At 44.2% G+C, this 16066-nt stretch overlaps 1 protein-coding gene across 4 annotated transcripts in view; it reads right to left on the reverse strand.

The window, feature by feature from the left end:
* LOC122542541 (proline-serine-threonine phosphatase-interacting protein 1) overlaps positions 1 to 16066 on the reverse strand; it is a 107702-nt gene that overhangs the window by 4363 nt on the left and 87273 nt on the right. The window contains exons 12-15 of one of the 4 annotated variants that reach the window (XM_043680394.2): positions 13843 to 13933; positions 9941 to 9973; positions 3907 to 3983; positions 445 to 524 (exon numbers count right to left, since the gene is read on the reverse strand). In XM_043680394.2, coding sequence (XP_043536329.1) covers positions 445 to 524; positions 3907 to 3983; positions 9941 to 9973; positions 13843 to 13933 — 281 coding nt within the window. Of the gene's footprint in view, positions 1 to 444; positions 528 to 3906; positions 3984 to 9940; positions 9974 to 13842; positions 13934 to 16066 lie in introns of all 4 variants that reach the window. The other 3 variants (XM_043680393.2, XM_087982161.1, XM_043680395.2) reach the window with 3 other exon arrangements.

The following is a 16066-nucleotide window of genomic DNA, read 5'->3' on the forward strand; positions in this document are numbered from 1 at the left end:
ACGTCGATTCTCCTGCTCCTTTGATGCTGCCTGACCTGCTGTGCTTTTCCAGCAACACATTAAGCTCAAATGCTCTAGAGATGCAAGTTCAAATCCCACTATAGATAGTGACATTTAAATTCAATTTAATAAAGTCTATAACTGAAAGCTAGCCTCAGTAGTATGACTGACAACTAGCATGGAATTCTGTAAAAAAAAAAAAAGCCATCTGGTTTACCTGTCTCCTTTAGGGAAGGAAATCTGCCATTTTTACCTAGTCTGATCGATTCCAGACCCACAGCAATGGGGTTGACTCTTAACTTACCTCTGAAATAGCTAAGCAAGACAGAGAGTTTGAAAGGCAGTTTGGATAGACAACAAATGTTGGCTTTGCCAGCAACTCAAACATCCCATGAACGAATAGCGAAGAAAAACTACATTTTTGCACAAATGTTGCTTCCTTACCTGAGCAGTGTAATCGTAGAGTACTCTGTAGTTGTTCAGATTTTCCTGTTGTGGAACAGCAACACTGGCATACAAATCCTCTGCTGACGAACACAGAATATCAACGGAATAAAACTGCAGTGACAGTAGCTTTTAACTCCCACATCTATTGTATTAGGAGTGTTGTTGACAGCCATAAGTTAGAGATATCCCTCTGTTTATACCAGGGAAGTTCTTGCGGTGAACTGGAAAATTATCACTTAATCATTCTTTAAGGAGAGGGGATGTCCATGGGAAAGATTGGAGGCAGCTGGATTTTAATTCTACGACTCACAACAGAGCAACACTGCCATCTAGTGGTACAACTAAGCTATTAACTGGCAAACCCTACCCAGGAAAACACAAGAGGCAGTCTGGTCTGTATCTTCAAAATATTAACCTCTCTTTTCTCTTTACAGAGGTAAATGGGCCATTAAGTGACACTAACAGGATTGCCATTCCTCCACTGTCCTTTTCACATCAGTAGCATTGCCTGACTGTGCCCGGTCTCAGTTCATCTCCTACTCAGTTCATCTCACCGTGGGCGGCACGGTGGCACAGTGGTTAGCACTGCTGCCTCACAGCGCCAGAGACCCGGGTTCAATTCCTGCCTCAGGCGACTGACTGTGTGGAGTTTGCATGTTCTCCCAGTGTCTGCGTGGGTTTCCTCCGGGTGCTCCGGTTTCCTCCCACCATCCAAAGATGTGCAGGGTCAGGTGAATTGGCCATACTAAATTGCCCATAGTGTTAGGTAAGGGGTAAATGTAGGGGTATGGGTGGGTTGCGCTTCGGCGGGTCGGTGTGGACTTGTTGGGCCGAAGGGCCTGTTTCCACACTGTGATCTAATCTAAAAACCCACACTCATGCTTTTGTTACATCTGGCCCTAACTATTCCAATGCACTCCCGGCTGCTTTCCCACAATGATGCTTAAGATTTTACCGCCCATGTCCTCAATCACAGCAAATCCTTCTTGGTGACCTCAGCCCCACCACCTCAGATTTCTGCGTTCCTCGGGCCTCCCTGTGCATCCCTAATTTTAATTACTTTCGGTTGCCAGGACCCAAAGATCTTGATTCCCTCCCTACACCTTCCAGTTCACTCACTCCATCAAGATACTGCTTTAAATCCAACCCTTTGACTGAGCTTTTGGTTATCTGCCTTAAGGTCACCTTAGATTAGATTACCAACAGTATAAAAACAGGCCCTTCGGCCCAACAGCTCCACACCAACCCTCCAAAGAGTAACCCACCCAGACACATTCCCTTACCCTGACTAATGCACCCAATGCTATGTGACAATTTAGCACCAGTTCACCTGACCTGCACAACTTTGGGAGGAAACCCATGCAGACAGGGGGAGAATTTGCAAACTCCACACAGACAGTCGCCCATGACAGGAATTGAACCCAGGTCCCTGGCACTGTGAGGCAGCAGTGCTAACCACTAAACCACATGCTGCCCACACTAAAAATTGAAAGAAATGCTGAAGTTTGTGGCTCAGAGCTGTACTTTGCTTTATGATGTTCCCATGAGGTACCTAGGAACACTTCACCACTGTAGGGGTGCCATATTATTCTAACTTGCTATCCTTTCTTCCCAATTCTCCCATCCTGTCCTTTTCCCCCGACTCCAAAACATTAACTCCGGTTCTGTCCCCCACGGAAGCTGCCTGTCAAGTTCCAGATATCTAACAGGGCGGATTATTTTTTTTCCCCCAGAATCCCTACAGTGTCGAAGCAGGCCACTCGGCCAATTGAGTCCACACCAACCCTCCGAAGAGCATCCCATCCAGACCCACACCCCCTTCTGCCTAATCCCAGTTACCCTGCATTTCCCATGGCTCATCCAAATAATTCGCACATCTCTGGATACTATAGTCAATTCACCTAACCTGCACATCTTTGGACTGTGGGAAGAAACCAAAGCACCCAGAGGAAACCCATGCAGGAACGGGGAGAATGTGCACATAGAGTTTGCGCTGTCACCCACAGATGGGATTGAACCCACGTCCCTGGCGCTGTGAGGCTACCGTGCTAACCACTGAGCGACCGTGCCACTCTAAGTGACACAATGAAGTGACCCATGCAGTGGATAAGATGAGCAATGGAGGTTGGTGCTGGAGGAGAACAGGATGGAAACAAATTGAATAGCAGCAGTGAGCAAACCAAAAACAGAAACTACTGGAGAAACTCTGGAGCATCTGTAGGGAGAAAGCAGAGTTAACGTTTCAAATCCAGTGACTCTTCATCAGAGCAAGTGAGTGACTGGGATTTCCACCGAGTTCACCTTCACCCTCAGTCAGAAATGACATCAATGCCTAACCTGATCCGATCTGACAAATGATCATTGACCTGAAATGTTAACTCTTGGTACAGATTCTGCCTGACTTGCTGAGCTTAAGAACTGATGGTATAACTTACAGCCATACAGCTGTATTGCACCGAAACAGACCCTCAATCCAACACTTCTATGCTGACCAGATATCCTAAATTAATCTAGTCCCATTTGCCAGCATTTGGCCCATATCCCTGTAAACTCTTCCTATTCATGTACCTATCCTTTTAATTGGAACTGTACCAGCCTCCACCCTCTGGGTGAAAATGTTGGCCCTCAGGTCCCTTTTAAATTTTTTCCCCCTCTCACCTTAAACCTCTCTAGTTTTGGATTGGACTGCCCTGCCACAAGAAAGAGGACCTGTCTCTTTATCCTATCCATGCTCCTCATGATGTTAAACTTCTGTAAGGTCACCCCTCAGCCTCCAACACTCCAGGGAAAACAGTCCCAGCTTATTCAGCCTCTCCCGTTAGCTCAAACCCTCCAACCCTGGCAACATCCTTGTAACTCTTTTCTGAACCCTTTCAAGTTTCACAACTATAGCAGGGAAACCAGAATTGCACACTGTATTCCAGAAGTTGCCTAACCAGTGTCTTGCACAGCTGCAACATGACCTCCCAACTCCTACACCCGATGTACTGACCAATAAAGACAACTTCAGGAGCAGGAGAGTTTGACCCCAGTGTTCAGGCCAAAATCTTTCCTTCAATCAGTCTCTGGAGTGAGTATCAGATTGTTTGTTATCACTTTTTATTGCTGTGTGGTGAATGGCGCATTGTGTATTCCTACATGACAACAGTGACTATACTTCAACAAAAGTAGTCACGATTTGGAGATGCCGGTGTTGGAATGGGGTGTACAAAGTTAACAATCACAACACCAGGTTATGGTCCAACAGGTTTAATTGGAAGCACACTAGCTTTTGGAGCGACGCTCCTTCATCAGGTGATAGTGAAGCAGCGTCGCTCCGAAAGCTAGTGTGCTTCCTATTAAACCTGTTGGACCATAACCTGGTGTTGTGTGATTTTTAACTTTTTACAAAAGTATTTAGCTTGACAGCCAGATGAGCACAAATGGCACTATATAAATGCATATCTTCTGGTTTCTTACCTGGAGGTGGCGCAGTTGCATTGATTGAATTGCTGCTATTGGATTTGGATGTATGACCTGGTAACAGATGGGTAATCCTAAATAGCAAGAAAGAGAGAGTTCACTGAGTTTAATTAGCAATCTTCAGCAACTCAGAACAATTACTGCAGGACTGTTTAGTTAACTTTAACCATACTCATTAGTTTATGTTTTATTCCTTCATTGGTATGGGTGCAGCTAGCTTGGTCAGCATTTATTACCCATCCCCAATTGCCCTAGAGACAGCGGGGTGAACAGCTGCAATCCATGTGCTGTATTTCATTAGGAAGGAAGTTTCAGGATTTTAAACCAGCAATCCTGATATATTTCCAAGTCAGGATGGTGAGTGGCTTGCGGATGGGGGGGGGGGGGAGGAGAGAGAATGTGGGGAACTTGTAGGGAGTGGTGCACTCCCTGCTTTGCATGTTCATTGTTCTGGTCAGTTTTATCTTGAAAAGGCATTTGAAAGATTCCAGTGCTCCAGGGACTGGGGGTGGGGGTGTTGATCTAAACATCCTAGCCACAGGTAGTCTGACACTTGCAGAGTCAACAATGGGTCTGTTTGGGCCACCAGGGGGAAGGTAAATCTGTCTCTCTCAGTCTGGGTGCTTGCACATTCCTGTAGCAGGGCAGTGAGCAAGAGATTGGGTGAGTGGGTGGTGATGGGGGGTGGGCGGGGGGCTGATGTGGAGGAGGAAAGAGTGTGGGACCAAGGCCAGAATTTACCATTCCCATCGAAATAAATCTGACTGGTTGTACAGAGGGAGTCAGTGGTAATGTCACTGGGCTAGTAATTCACTGGCTAATGCGCTGGTTATTTAAATTCAATGAATAAATGCGGAATAGAAAACTAGTCTCAGTGATGTGAACCATGAAGTTATTATCCATTGTTGGAAGAACCCATCTGGTTCACTCAGGCGACTGACTGTGTGAAGTTTGCACATTCTCCCCCTGTCTGCGTGGGTTTCCTCCGGGTGCTCCGGTTTCCTCCCACCAGTCCAAAAATGTGCAGGTTAGGTGAATTGGCCATGCTAAATTGCCCGTAGTGTTAGGTGTAGGGGAATGGGTCTGGATGGGTTGCGCTTCGGAGGGTCGGTGTGGACTTGTTGAGCTGAAGGGCCTGCTTCCACACTAAGTAATCTAATCTAATCTAATGTCCTTTAAAAGAAGGAAATCTGCCATGCTTCCCCAGCCTGGCCTACGTGAATCCATAGCCTTTCAACCACTCAGTTCAAGAATGGGCACTGACTGCTGTTATAGAGTTATAAAGATGTACAGCATGGAAACAGACCCTTCGGTCCAACTCGTCAAAGTCAATCAATATCCTAAATTAATCTAGTCCCATTTGCCACCATTTAGCCCATATCCCTGTAAGCCTTTCCTATTCATGTACCCATCCAAGTGCCTTTTAAATGCTGTAATTGTACCAGCCTCCACCACTTCAACTGGTAACTCATTCCATACACTCATCAGCCAGTGTGTGAAGTTGCCCCTTCATTCCCTTTTAAATCTTTCTCCTCTCACCTTAAACCTATGCCCCCTAGTTTTGGATTCCCCTACCTCAGGGAAAAGACCTTGGCTATTCACCCTATCCATGCCCCTCATGATTGCCACACATATCAGTGAAAGAATAAAAAGGGACAGAGGACAGACCAGGGGTCAAATGTGAGACCTCTGGTGGTGGTTTATCCTGAGGGTCACCACATCTCAGACAAGAGACAAAGTTGAATGCTTCATGGTAACCTTAGCTGCTACAGGAACTGAAGCTGCACTGTTGGTGTCAACTAACCAAGCTAACCAACCCCAACCTGGTAATGTACAGCAAAATCATAGGTTGTCTGTATAAAGTTTCACTTCCAAATATTACATTATGAACAAAAAAAATGACATCTTTTGATTTTTGTCCATTACTGGCTCAGAATCTGAATATAGAATCAGTTAGGATTGCTGGTGTTGAATCTGAGCAAGTTAAAATTTCAAGTCCTACAGCTTAGTGCTGTGACTAATTAGAATTTAAGTGTTAATAAATTACTAGTTTCATCTTTGATCCAATGGCAGCATTAACAGATTTTTAAAAGATGCTTTGTTTGCTAAGCAGCTAATTCTTTCTAAATTAGCCCGAAATTTATCCTGAAGGAATTAGCAGAAACACAGGAGGACGTGCTCACTGGAATGAGATTTGTTCAAATTATTTTGTGAATGAAGGTTTTAATTAAAAGATCATGAGGAATGTTTTCTGTGTAGAGCACGGAACATCTCAAGAACAACACCTCAGCTAAGTGTCATAGAGATGTACAGCATGGAAACAGACGCTTCGGTCCAACCCGTCCATGCCGACCAGATATCCCAACCCAATCTAGTCCCACCTGCCAGCACCCAGCCCATACCCCTCCAAACCCTTCCTATTCATATACCCATCCAAATGCCTCTTAAATGTTGCAATTGTACCAGCCTCCACCACTTCCTCTGGCAGCTCATTCCATACATGTACCACCCTCTGTGTGAAACAGTTGCCCCATAGGTCTCTTTTATATCTTTCCCCTCTCACCCTTAACCTATGCCCTCTAGTTCTGGACTCCGAGGTCAGGGAAAAGACTTTGCCTATTTACCCTATCCATACCCCTCATAATTGTGTAAACCTCTAAGTTCACCTCTTAGCCTCTGACGCTCCAGGGAAAACAGCCCCAGTCTGTTCAGCCTCTCCCTATAGCTCAAATCCTCCAACCCTGGCAACATCCTTGTGAATCTTTTCTGAACCCTTTCAAGTTTCATAACATCTTTCCGATAGGAAGGAGACCAGAATTGCACATAATTTTCCAACAATGGCCTAACCAATGTCCTGTACAGCCACAACATGACCTCCCAACTCCTGTACTCCATGCTCTGACCAATAAAAGGAAAGCATACCCACCACCTTCAGTATCCTATTTACCTGTGACTCCACTTTCAAGGAGCTATGAACCTGCATTTACTGCATCCCCTGCACCTCCACACACCATTTACTGCATCCGCTGCACCTGATGTGGCCTCCTCTACACTGGGGAGACAGGCCACCTACTTGCGGAACGTTTCAGAGAACACCTCTCGGACACCCGCACCAACCAATCCAACCGCCCCGTGGCTGAACACTTTAACTCCCCCTCCCACTCCACCAAGGACATGCAGGTCCTTGGCCTCCTCCATCGTCAGATCGTGGCAACATGACACCTAGAGGAAGAGCGCCTCATCTTCCGCCTAGGAACCCTCCAACCACAAGGGATGAATGCAGATTTCTCCAGCTTCCTCATTTCTCCTCCCCCCACCTTATCTCAGTCCCAGCCCTCGGACTCAGCACCACCTTCTTGACCTGCAATCTTTTTCCCGACCTCTCCCCCTCACCTTAACCTCCTTCCACCTATCGCATTCCCAACGCCCCTCCCCCAAGTCCCTCCTCCCTACCTTTTATCTTTGCCTGCTTGGCACACCCTCCTCATTCCTGAAGAAGGGCTTACGCCCAAAACATCGATTCTCCTGCTCCTTGGATGCTGCCTGACCTGCTGCACTTTTCCAGCAACACATTTTTCAACTATGAACCTGCACTCCAAGGTCTTTGTTCAACAACACTCCCTAGGACCTTACCAAGGTCCGTCCAAGGACAAATTGGATATATCTTTAAACAAGGAATCGGAAGACCCCTGAAGGGGGTTTTGGGGATGCCCGATCCCAGATGGTCAGTGAAGTAGAGATAAGGCTGTACCCAGCCACTGTGCTCAGTCAGAGTAAGGCTAAATACTGCAGCTTCTGGACTTCTGAAATAAAACAGAGTACTAGAGAAACTCTTACAGCATCTGTGCAGTCAGAAACAGTAAACATTTTGACTCTGATATAATTCTTTGTCAGAGTTTCTCCAGCATACTTTGTTTCTGTTTTACTACAATCTGGTAATTTGTGGCACGGTTACCAAGATGATAGCTTTCAATTCCAGATTTTATTAAGTACATTTGCAGACACCCAGCTGCTGCAATGGTATTTTTAAGATTCATTCATGGGATGAGGGCATTTATTGCCCATCCTTAATTACCCAGACGGTAGATTAGATTAGATTAGATTAGATACACTACAGTGTGGAAACAGGCCCTTCGGCCCACCCAGTCCACATCGACCCTCCAAAGAGCAACCAGCCAGACCCATTTCCCTCTGACTAATGCACCTGACATTATGGGCAATTTAACATGGCCAATTCACCTGACCTGCACATCTTTGGACTGTGGGAGGAAACTGGAGCACCCGGAGGAAACCCACGCAGACACGGGGAGAATGTGCAAACTCCACACAGACAGTCGCCAAAGGCCAGAATCGAACCTGGGACCCTGGTGCTATGAGGCAGCAGTGCTAACTACTGAGCCACCGTAGTTAAAAGAGTCAGCTACATTTGAATCCATAGTAGTCTGGGTCCTCTGGATTACCATTCTTGTGACATTACCACTATACCAGTTCTAATGGACGAGGCTGGTACATATTGAACAGTTAGCATGACAGTAAAACAATATAAAAGCAGGACAGCAGGGAGAAAGCAGATTTGTTCCTCTGATTTGAAAGATTGTGATCTCTGCACAATGACCAGTGATAAGTGGTAACCTCACTATTCTCTCCATTATTTCTGGTTTTTTTCCAATTTTCCAGCGTCTGCACAAATTCTTTTTTATTCCTTTACAGGATGAGATAGTCATTGGAAGAATCAGATGCCCATCCCTAATTATCATTCAGGGGAAAACATCGAGTGGTTCTCTCAGCCATGTAAGAGACAGTCCCATTGCTGTGGAGTCACATGTAAACCGGATTGGGCAAGGATTTCAGATCAGCCATGTTCTCACTGAATGGCACTGCAGACTCAATGGGCTGAATGGTCGAGTTCTACACCTATGTCTTACAGTCTAAAGGATGTAAGTGAGCCAGGTAGGATTTTACAACAATTAGTCATACCAATGGACACCAGTATTGCTTCATAATCCAAGGTATTAACACAGATTGAATTTAACTTCCCTGGCTGCAATGATTAGATTTGAATTGACAATGTGAATTGACTAATGTGCCATTAGTCCCAGCTTGCGAATTGCTAGGTCTGTTGCTGTAACGATGACGTTGCGGTTTCTGGCTCTGAACCTCACTTCACACTCTCAGGCACATCCATCCCAGGTAAGGGCTTGGGTAGGAACCAGAGGCAAAATGCTTGGGTGCTCATTGTAAGGTTGAACGGGAGGCTGTTATGTGGAAAGTAAAACAAAAGTTGTTTATGTATTTCCCTTGGATGTTCCCGATGACCAGGGAATCCAGGACCACGAAAGTGTAGCCTTATGGATATGGGGTACACCATTTTGGACTGAGGAGGAGGAGGAGAAACGTCAGACAGTGGGGAGCCTGTGGAATTCCCTACTACAGAAAGCAGTTGAGACCAAAACATTGAATGGTTTCAAGAAGGAGTTAGATACAATTCTTAGGGCTAAAAGGGATCAAAGGATCTGGGGAGAAAGCAGAAACAGGGGACTGAGGTGGACGATAGCCACAGTCATATCAAAATGGTGGAACTGGACCGCAGGGCCAAATTGCTTACTCCTGCTCCTATTTTCGATGGGTCTGGGTCAATCTGCACCCCACAAGCACCAGTTTGTGCCATTTCTAACAACTCTCTGCCTTTCAGGTTTTGTTCCAGCATCTCTGTGGGGAAATGAACATTCCCACTGCACTTGTAAATGAGGATCAGTCATTGTAGCAGGTTCTTGCTGCAGTAGTTGATAGGCCTGGGGGTCCTGTGGTGAAAATGCAACTGAATGCAGGACTAAATGATTTGCATTGTGAAATGTCTTGCGATTGCAAGGATGATCGCTTTTGTGTTAAAAGTGTTAATCAGCTTTAGCAAAGCAAAACTGTTAATTGCTGGTGAATGCTTGCCTTAAAAGACACTTAGTCAGTACACAGTGATTGACACATAACTGGACACATACAAACGCATCAGCAAACAGTCAATTTTTAAGTATACCTGTTGGGTAAATGGATAAGGTTAGGAAAATACCTGAAACAAAAATATTGAAACATGGAAGTTAATGACAAACACAACCAAAAAGACAGGATGAGTTCATAGCAACATTAAGAAATCCTGCTTTTGTTATTCCAAAGGTGTTGTCTTTTCATGTGGAGGTGCTGAATATTCTATTAAAGGTTTGATGGGAGCATTTGCCCCAAGTGTATCCACTCGGCGACCTCCAGAGTTAAAGTGAACTTGTTAAAATGGAAACATCTAGTGGTTTTTTTTCCCCTCACAATCATGGCAACACACACTTCTCATTGCATTTATATAGCATCTCATGAAGGGAATATAAATGGTCAGAAGTGCCCACTTGTTGGCACTGTCATACACAAGTTTTTATTCTGCTTAGATTGCCTGATTCTTTATTCCAGGAGGTCTGGTCTTCATGTAAAAATTAATATTCTAAGAACTGGCAACTCAATTTTTCATGGTCCTTCCATATATCCATTGTTTCCCAGTCCGAAAACCCCGATTCCACCTCTCTGACTTCTTGCTGGTGATTGAGACTGGTCTGCTCTTTTAATCAATTCTCATTTTGATATTTGGAATAATTGAAGCTATGCAGATAGTTTAGGATGGGGTGGGTGGGGGTGAGGGGTGGGGCTAACAGACAGCGTCACTGGATTAGTAATCCACAGACAAAAGGCTAAATCGTCTTGGGACACGTGTTCAAATCCTGAGCACATTTAAACTTAACGTATATCTCTCCGGTATTGAAAGTTTCCTTCAACAACAGTGATCTTGAAATCATCAAATCGGCATAAAAGCCTAACTGGTTTACTAATGTCCTTTAGGGAAGGATACTTGGTCTGGTCTATGCGACTCCAGACGCACAGCAATGGGGTTTTTTTAAACTGCTGTCTGAAATGGCCAGGTAAGCCACTCAGTTCAAGGTCATTTAGGGATAAGTAACAAATGCCCACACCCCATGAAAGAATAAAAAGGAACATTTCTACAAATTAGGAATAGACCTCTCCAGTCAATATTCCATTTTACCCCTAATAGCCTTTTATCAGACTTTAAAAATATTCACTAATTTCCAACTTGCACCAACCTTTAAAGGAAGAAATTTCCAAAGGCTCTCAATCTTATGTAAGAAGAAAAATTCCCCTCCATCTTTGTCATAAATGGCAATCTCATTTTTAAACTTGTTCTAGATTCTGTGATAATGGGAAACATCTTTTCCACGTATGCTTCATCAAGGCTCCACATGATCTTGTGTGTTACAATCAAGTCACCTTTTACTTTAATAACCTTCAGTGGATACAAGCTTGGCACGTCCAATATTTCCTTATAAAACCGCCAGCCCCATTGCAGGTAATCTTTCTCTGAACTGCTTCCAATGCATTTACATCCTTCCTTAATGTAGAAGACCAATACTATACACAATACTCCAGATGTGGTCGCACCAATGCCCTGTATATCTAAAGCATAACCTGCCTACTCTTGTATTAACAGACACACACACAGACACACACAAAGTAACTTCCTGACGCCCCAAGGCCTGTCCACCATCTACAAGTCACAAGTCAGGAGTGTGGTGGAATACTTTCCAACTGGCCTGGATGGGTGCAGCCCCAACAACACAAGCAACTCGACACCATCCAGGACAAAGCTGCCCATTTAATTGGCATTGCATCCACAAGCATCCATTCCCTCCAGCACAGAGTGTGTACTATCTACAAGATGCACTACAGAAATTCACTAAACATTCTCAGACAGCACTTTCCAAACCCACAAACATTTCATCCTCAAAGAATGAGGGCAACAGATACATGGGAACACTACCCCCTGCAAATTCCCTTCCACTCACCATCCTGACTTGGAAAGATAATCACTGTTCCTTCACTGTCACTGGGTTAAAATCCTGGAATTCCCTCCCTAAGGGTATTGTGAGTCCACCTACAGCATATGGATTGCAATGAGACAAGGCCGCAGCTCACCACCCCACATTCTGAAGGGCAGCTAGAGACAGGCAATAAATACTGACCAGCCAGTGACACCCACATATGAATAGAAAATATTCCCCCTCATAATAAAATGATAACTTTCCATTAGTTTTCCCTATTTCTTGCCATACCTGCATACTGATCTTTTGCAATTTACACACTCAGCCACCCTGATCCCGCTGTATTTCAGAGCCTGATAACATCTCACCATTTACAAAATATGTTTTTATATTCTTACTGACAAAATGGACAATATCACATTTTCCCACATAATACTCCATTTCTCATTTGCCTACTCTAGCAATTTCTCTTTGTAGCTCCTTATATCCTCTTCACAACTTACTTTCCTACTTGATGTCATACCTTTGGTCCCATCATCACATTGTAAAACGTTGAGACCCCAGCCCTGATCCCTGTGGCATACACACATTACCAACTGCCAACCAGAAAAATACCCCTCTTCTTGACCAAAGCCTCAATATCTTTATTCATCCGTTGTCCCCTACTCTTACCAGCCTTTCTTTCACTTTTTACAGGAACATAATGCCTCTGAACTCTCGTTATCTCACTTTTAAAAAAAAGTTTCCCATTTGCTGGTCATCCCTTTCTCTGTAAAGTCTACTCCAATCAACTTTTGAAAGCTCCTGTCTCATACCATCGAAATTGCCTTACTCCAATTAAGAACTTTAACTATTATACAAAGCCTATCCTTTTCCATAACTACTTTAAAACTAATAGAATTATGACCACTGGTCTCAAAGTGCTTCCCCACTAACATTTCAGTCACTTGTGCTGCCTTACTTCCCAACAGAAGGCCAGGTTTTGCTCCTTCTCTAATAGTACATCTACATATTAACAAAGAATATTTTCTTGAATACGTTTAGCAAATTCCTTACCATCCAAGCCCTTAACACTATGTCAGTCCCAGTCTATGTTTGGAAAGTTAAAATCCCTTACTATTACAATCCTATTACTCTTACATAAATCAGAGGTCTCTCTACATATTTGTTCCTCAATTTCCTTCTGACTACTGGTGGGTCTTAGTACAAGCCAAGGAAGGTGATCAGCCTCTTCTGAGTTCCACCCATATAGCTTCACTGAACAATCCCTTAGATATATCCTAAGTACAGAATTAATGTTTTCCTTGGTCAAAAATACTACTACACCTCCTCTCTTACCTCCCTTCCTATAGCATCTAAACCCCGAAACATTGAGCTGCCAGTCCTGTCCTTCCCTAAGCCATGTTCCTGAAATAGCTATGATATCCTAGTCCCATGTTCCCATCCATTCCCCAAGTTTATCTGCTTTACCTGTCAGACCCCTTGTATTGAAATAAATGCAGTTTAATTCTTCAGAGTTACTTTGATGATATGTGCTAAATGATTGTGGACAGTGGTTCATTTGGACACCCAAACTTGTCTTTCTTTTGAAGGAGTCACTAAAAGGGCACTTGGGCACCCTTTTTATTGAAGGGTCACTTTGCTACAGCTGGTTGCTGTAAATCACATGCCTAAATTTACAGCTTTGTTTTGGATGCTGTTTTGAGTTCAGGTAGGCTACGGAGATGAGACAGAGAAGCTAGCCATTATATTTAATTTCCCAGATTAATACTCTCTCTTGCCTAACCTCCACATTTCAATTTATCGCACCTTCCTAAATTTGATCCCTCACCTTCATTATATATTTTCTGCTTCAACAAAATTCCTATTGAACACCGAAGGCTCTATTTCCACTAACTGGATTTTCTGTCTGCACCATTGAATTCTGCAAATCTAGATTACTGGTTGGAACTGAAATAAGTTCTAGGATTGGTTTGGGTTCCCATGTTTCCTGCACACAGCACATTCGGATTGCGATCTGGAGTGCAAATCTTAAGAAATTTGAAACCACATTTGTGCCATTTACCTTTTCAACATCCCTCCATTCCTGGCAGAGGCAGCTGTGCGATTTTCCGTGGTAGATAACTTGTCATAGTAATTCTCATACTCTATGGGAGCTGTGAAGAAATGTAAGTCCAACAGTAAACTCAGAATTTGTATTTGTTAAAATTTTAGAACACCAATCGCATTGTTTAACATAAGACAGCACACATGATCTGACAATGGCCAGACACAGACACATCCCATGAAAGAATGAATATAGCACATGATATTTGTGCAATTCCACATGATACATGCTGTCATATCATGCCCCATTTTGAAGGTTTTGACAAGGCATTTCTGGACAGTGAGGGCACAGGAAAGGAGTGTCAATTAGAAAACTGAAAAAAAATCAAAACCTCAGGATTTTCTGATCAAACTCCAGATGCTGCTGGGCACGTCATCCTTTGAAGCCTCAAATTAAATCCCTCTGAATAAATACAGGCCAACTTGTATACAGTAAAAGTCACCATAATCTTACGAGATTACAGGGCTGTGCTCTCAGAGAGACCGAACAAGCAAGACAGAGAGTTGGAGATGGCTGGTGGTGGTTTAACCTGATGGTCACCACACCTCAGGCGAGGGATAAGGATTGAGAAGGAGAGTCCTTCGTGGAAAGGTCAGCCATTGCAGGAGTTGAACCCATGCTGTTGGCATCACTCTGGTCATTACATTCTGGTCATCCATGTGCCACTCAGCACACTTAAAGGGGAACTGGCAGCATTGTCATTGTCTCAGACAAAGCTTGTCTTGACCTCCCACATGTATTTACAATCCATTCCACACATCGCCTGTCTGATCAGTTGTACCCCATTAGAAATCACCCCATGTGATTTGTGAGGTGGTTAACAGGATCGGACGGTCTTAAATGGTGTAATTTACAGAAGATGGAAAGTCAGGCACTTCTGGATTAGCCAGATATCTACACGATGGAAAGAATGTCATACCCTTTATTATCATTATCCATAGCTCAAGGCTACAGCATACCATAAGGATATCATGGTCTTAACCCCACACACACCTCTCTTCCAGGATCTTCTGCTAGAGCAGTGAGAAAATGGAAAGGCAAGACAATTTCCCTTCCCCAGCTGTTCTTTTTTCTGGGGGGGGGGGGGGGGGGGGGGGGGGGGTGGAAGTAGTTTTCCACTTGCTTCCTGCACATGTTCCCCCAACCCGGAGATCCCACTTTGCATCAAATTTGGGATCTCCCTGCTCACTGTGAATCAAACACACAAGGAGGCCATTCCAGCTCATCATGCCTATGCCAACTTTTCCAAAGAGCTTTCCAGTTAGTCCCTTTCTACACCCTTTTTCGCATAACCTTGCAGCCTTCTGTTTTTCTCTCTGATGTGCGGAATATGTGCTCTGTGGTTAGTGAAATGTCTAACAGGGAAGATTTGTGTCTATAAAAAATCTTCAGCGTTTGGAACAATTCTATTCCATTGACTGAGCTGCTCACGTCAGTACAGCACAGGGTGATGTCCTGCGACTACATCAGTGCAGCCATCAGGTGATAGTGAGGCAGGTTTGCTGCTATGCGCCTTGTGATCAGTCAACCCAATGGCACTATCTCTGGGAGACAGATGGGAAATCAGCTCCCCAGAGCCTTTGTGAGAGGCAGTGAGGAGAACAAATGAAACTGGAGTCCTGAATATTCACCATTCTTTAGGAAGGACTTGAAGATATTTGTTAGGGTAAGAGAAGATTTATCAAGCTCTAATATTGATGGAATTTAGTGACAAGGTTAGGTTGGAAATCCTAGCCTTTCATTGCTAGAGGGATGGAGTTTAAAAATAGGGAGGTTATACTGTACAGGATGCTGGTGAGGCCATACCTGGAGTACTGTGTGCAGTTTTGGTCTCCTTACATGAGAAAGGATGTACTGGCATTGGAGGGGGTATAGAGGAGGTTCACTAGGTCAATTCCAGAATTCTTGGAACCAAAAGGAGGTGGAGGCTGCTGTTTGGATGTGCCCAGCTCCTACACAATAGAAGCTCCTGCTCATGGTGAAGGCTGTTGCTATTTGAGTGCAGGAAACTATAGGGTCAGCTTTATCTAGCGAGGGAGAGGGAAACCACATCCTGGTCTAACTAGGAGAGTCGCTTGTAATTAACAATTTTGAGTTTACTGTACATTAGCGAGTGGTTACATTGATGTGTTAAACATTATTACACTGTCTGTGGGACCATATGTACACAGTCTCACTCCTT

This window comes from Chiloscyllium plagiosum, unplaced genomic scaffold (genome assembly GCF_037043375.1).
Source record: "Chiloscyllium plagiosum isolate Xiang-an unplaced genomic scaffold, Cpla_swu_hap1 HiC_scaffold_42, whole genome shotgun sequence".
NCBI classification, from domain to species: domain Eukaryota; kingdom Metazoa; phylum Chordata; class Chondrichthyes; order Orectolobiformes; family Hemiscylliidae; genus Chiloscyllium; species Chiloscyllium plagiosum.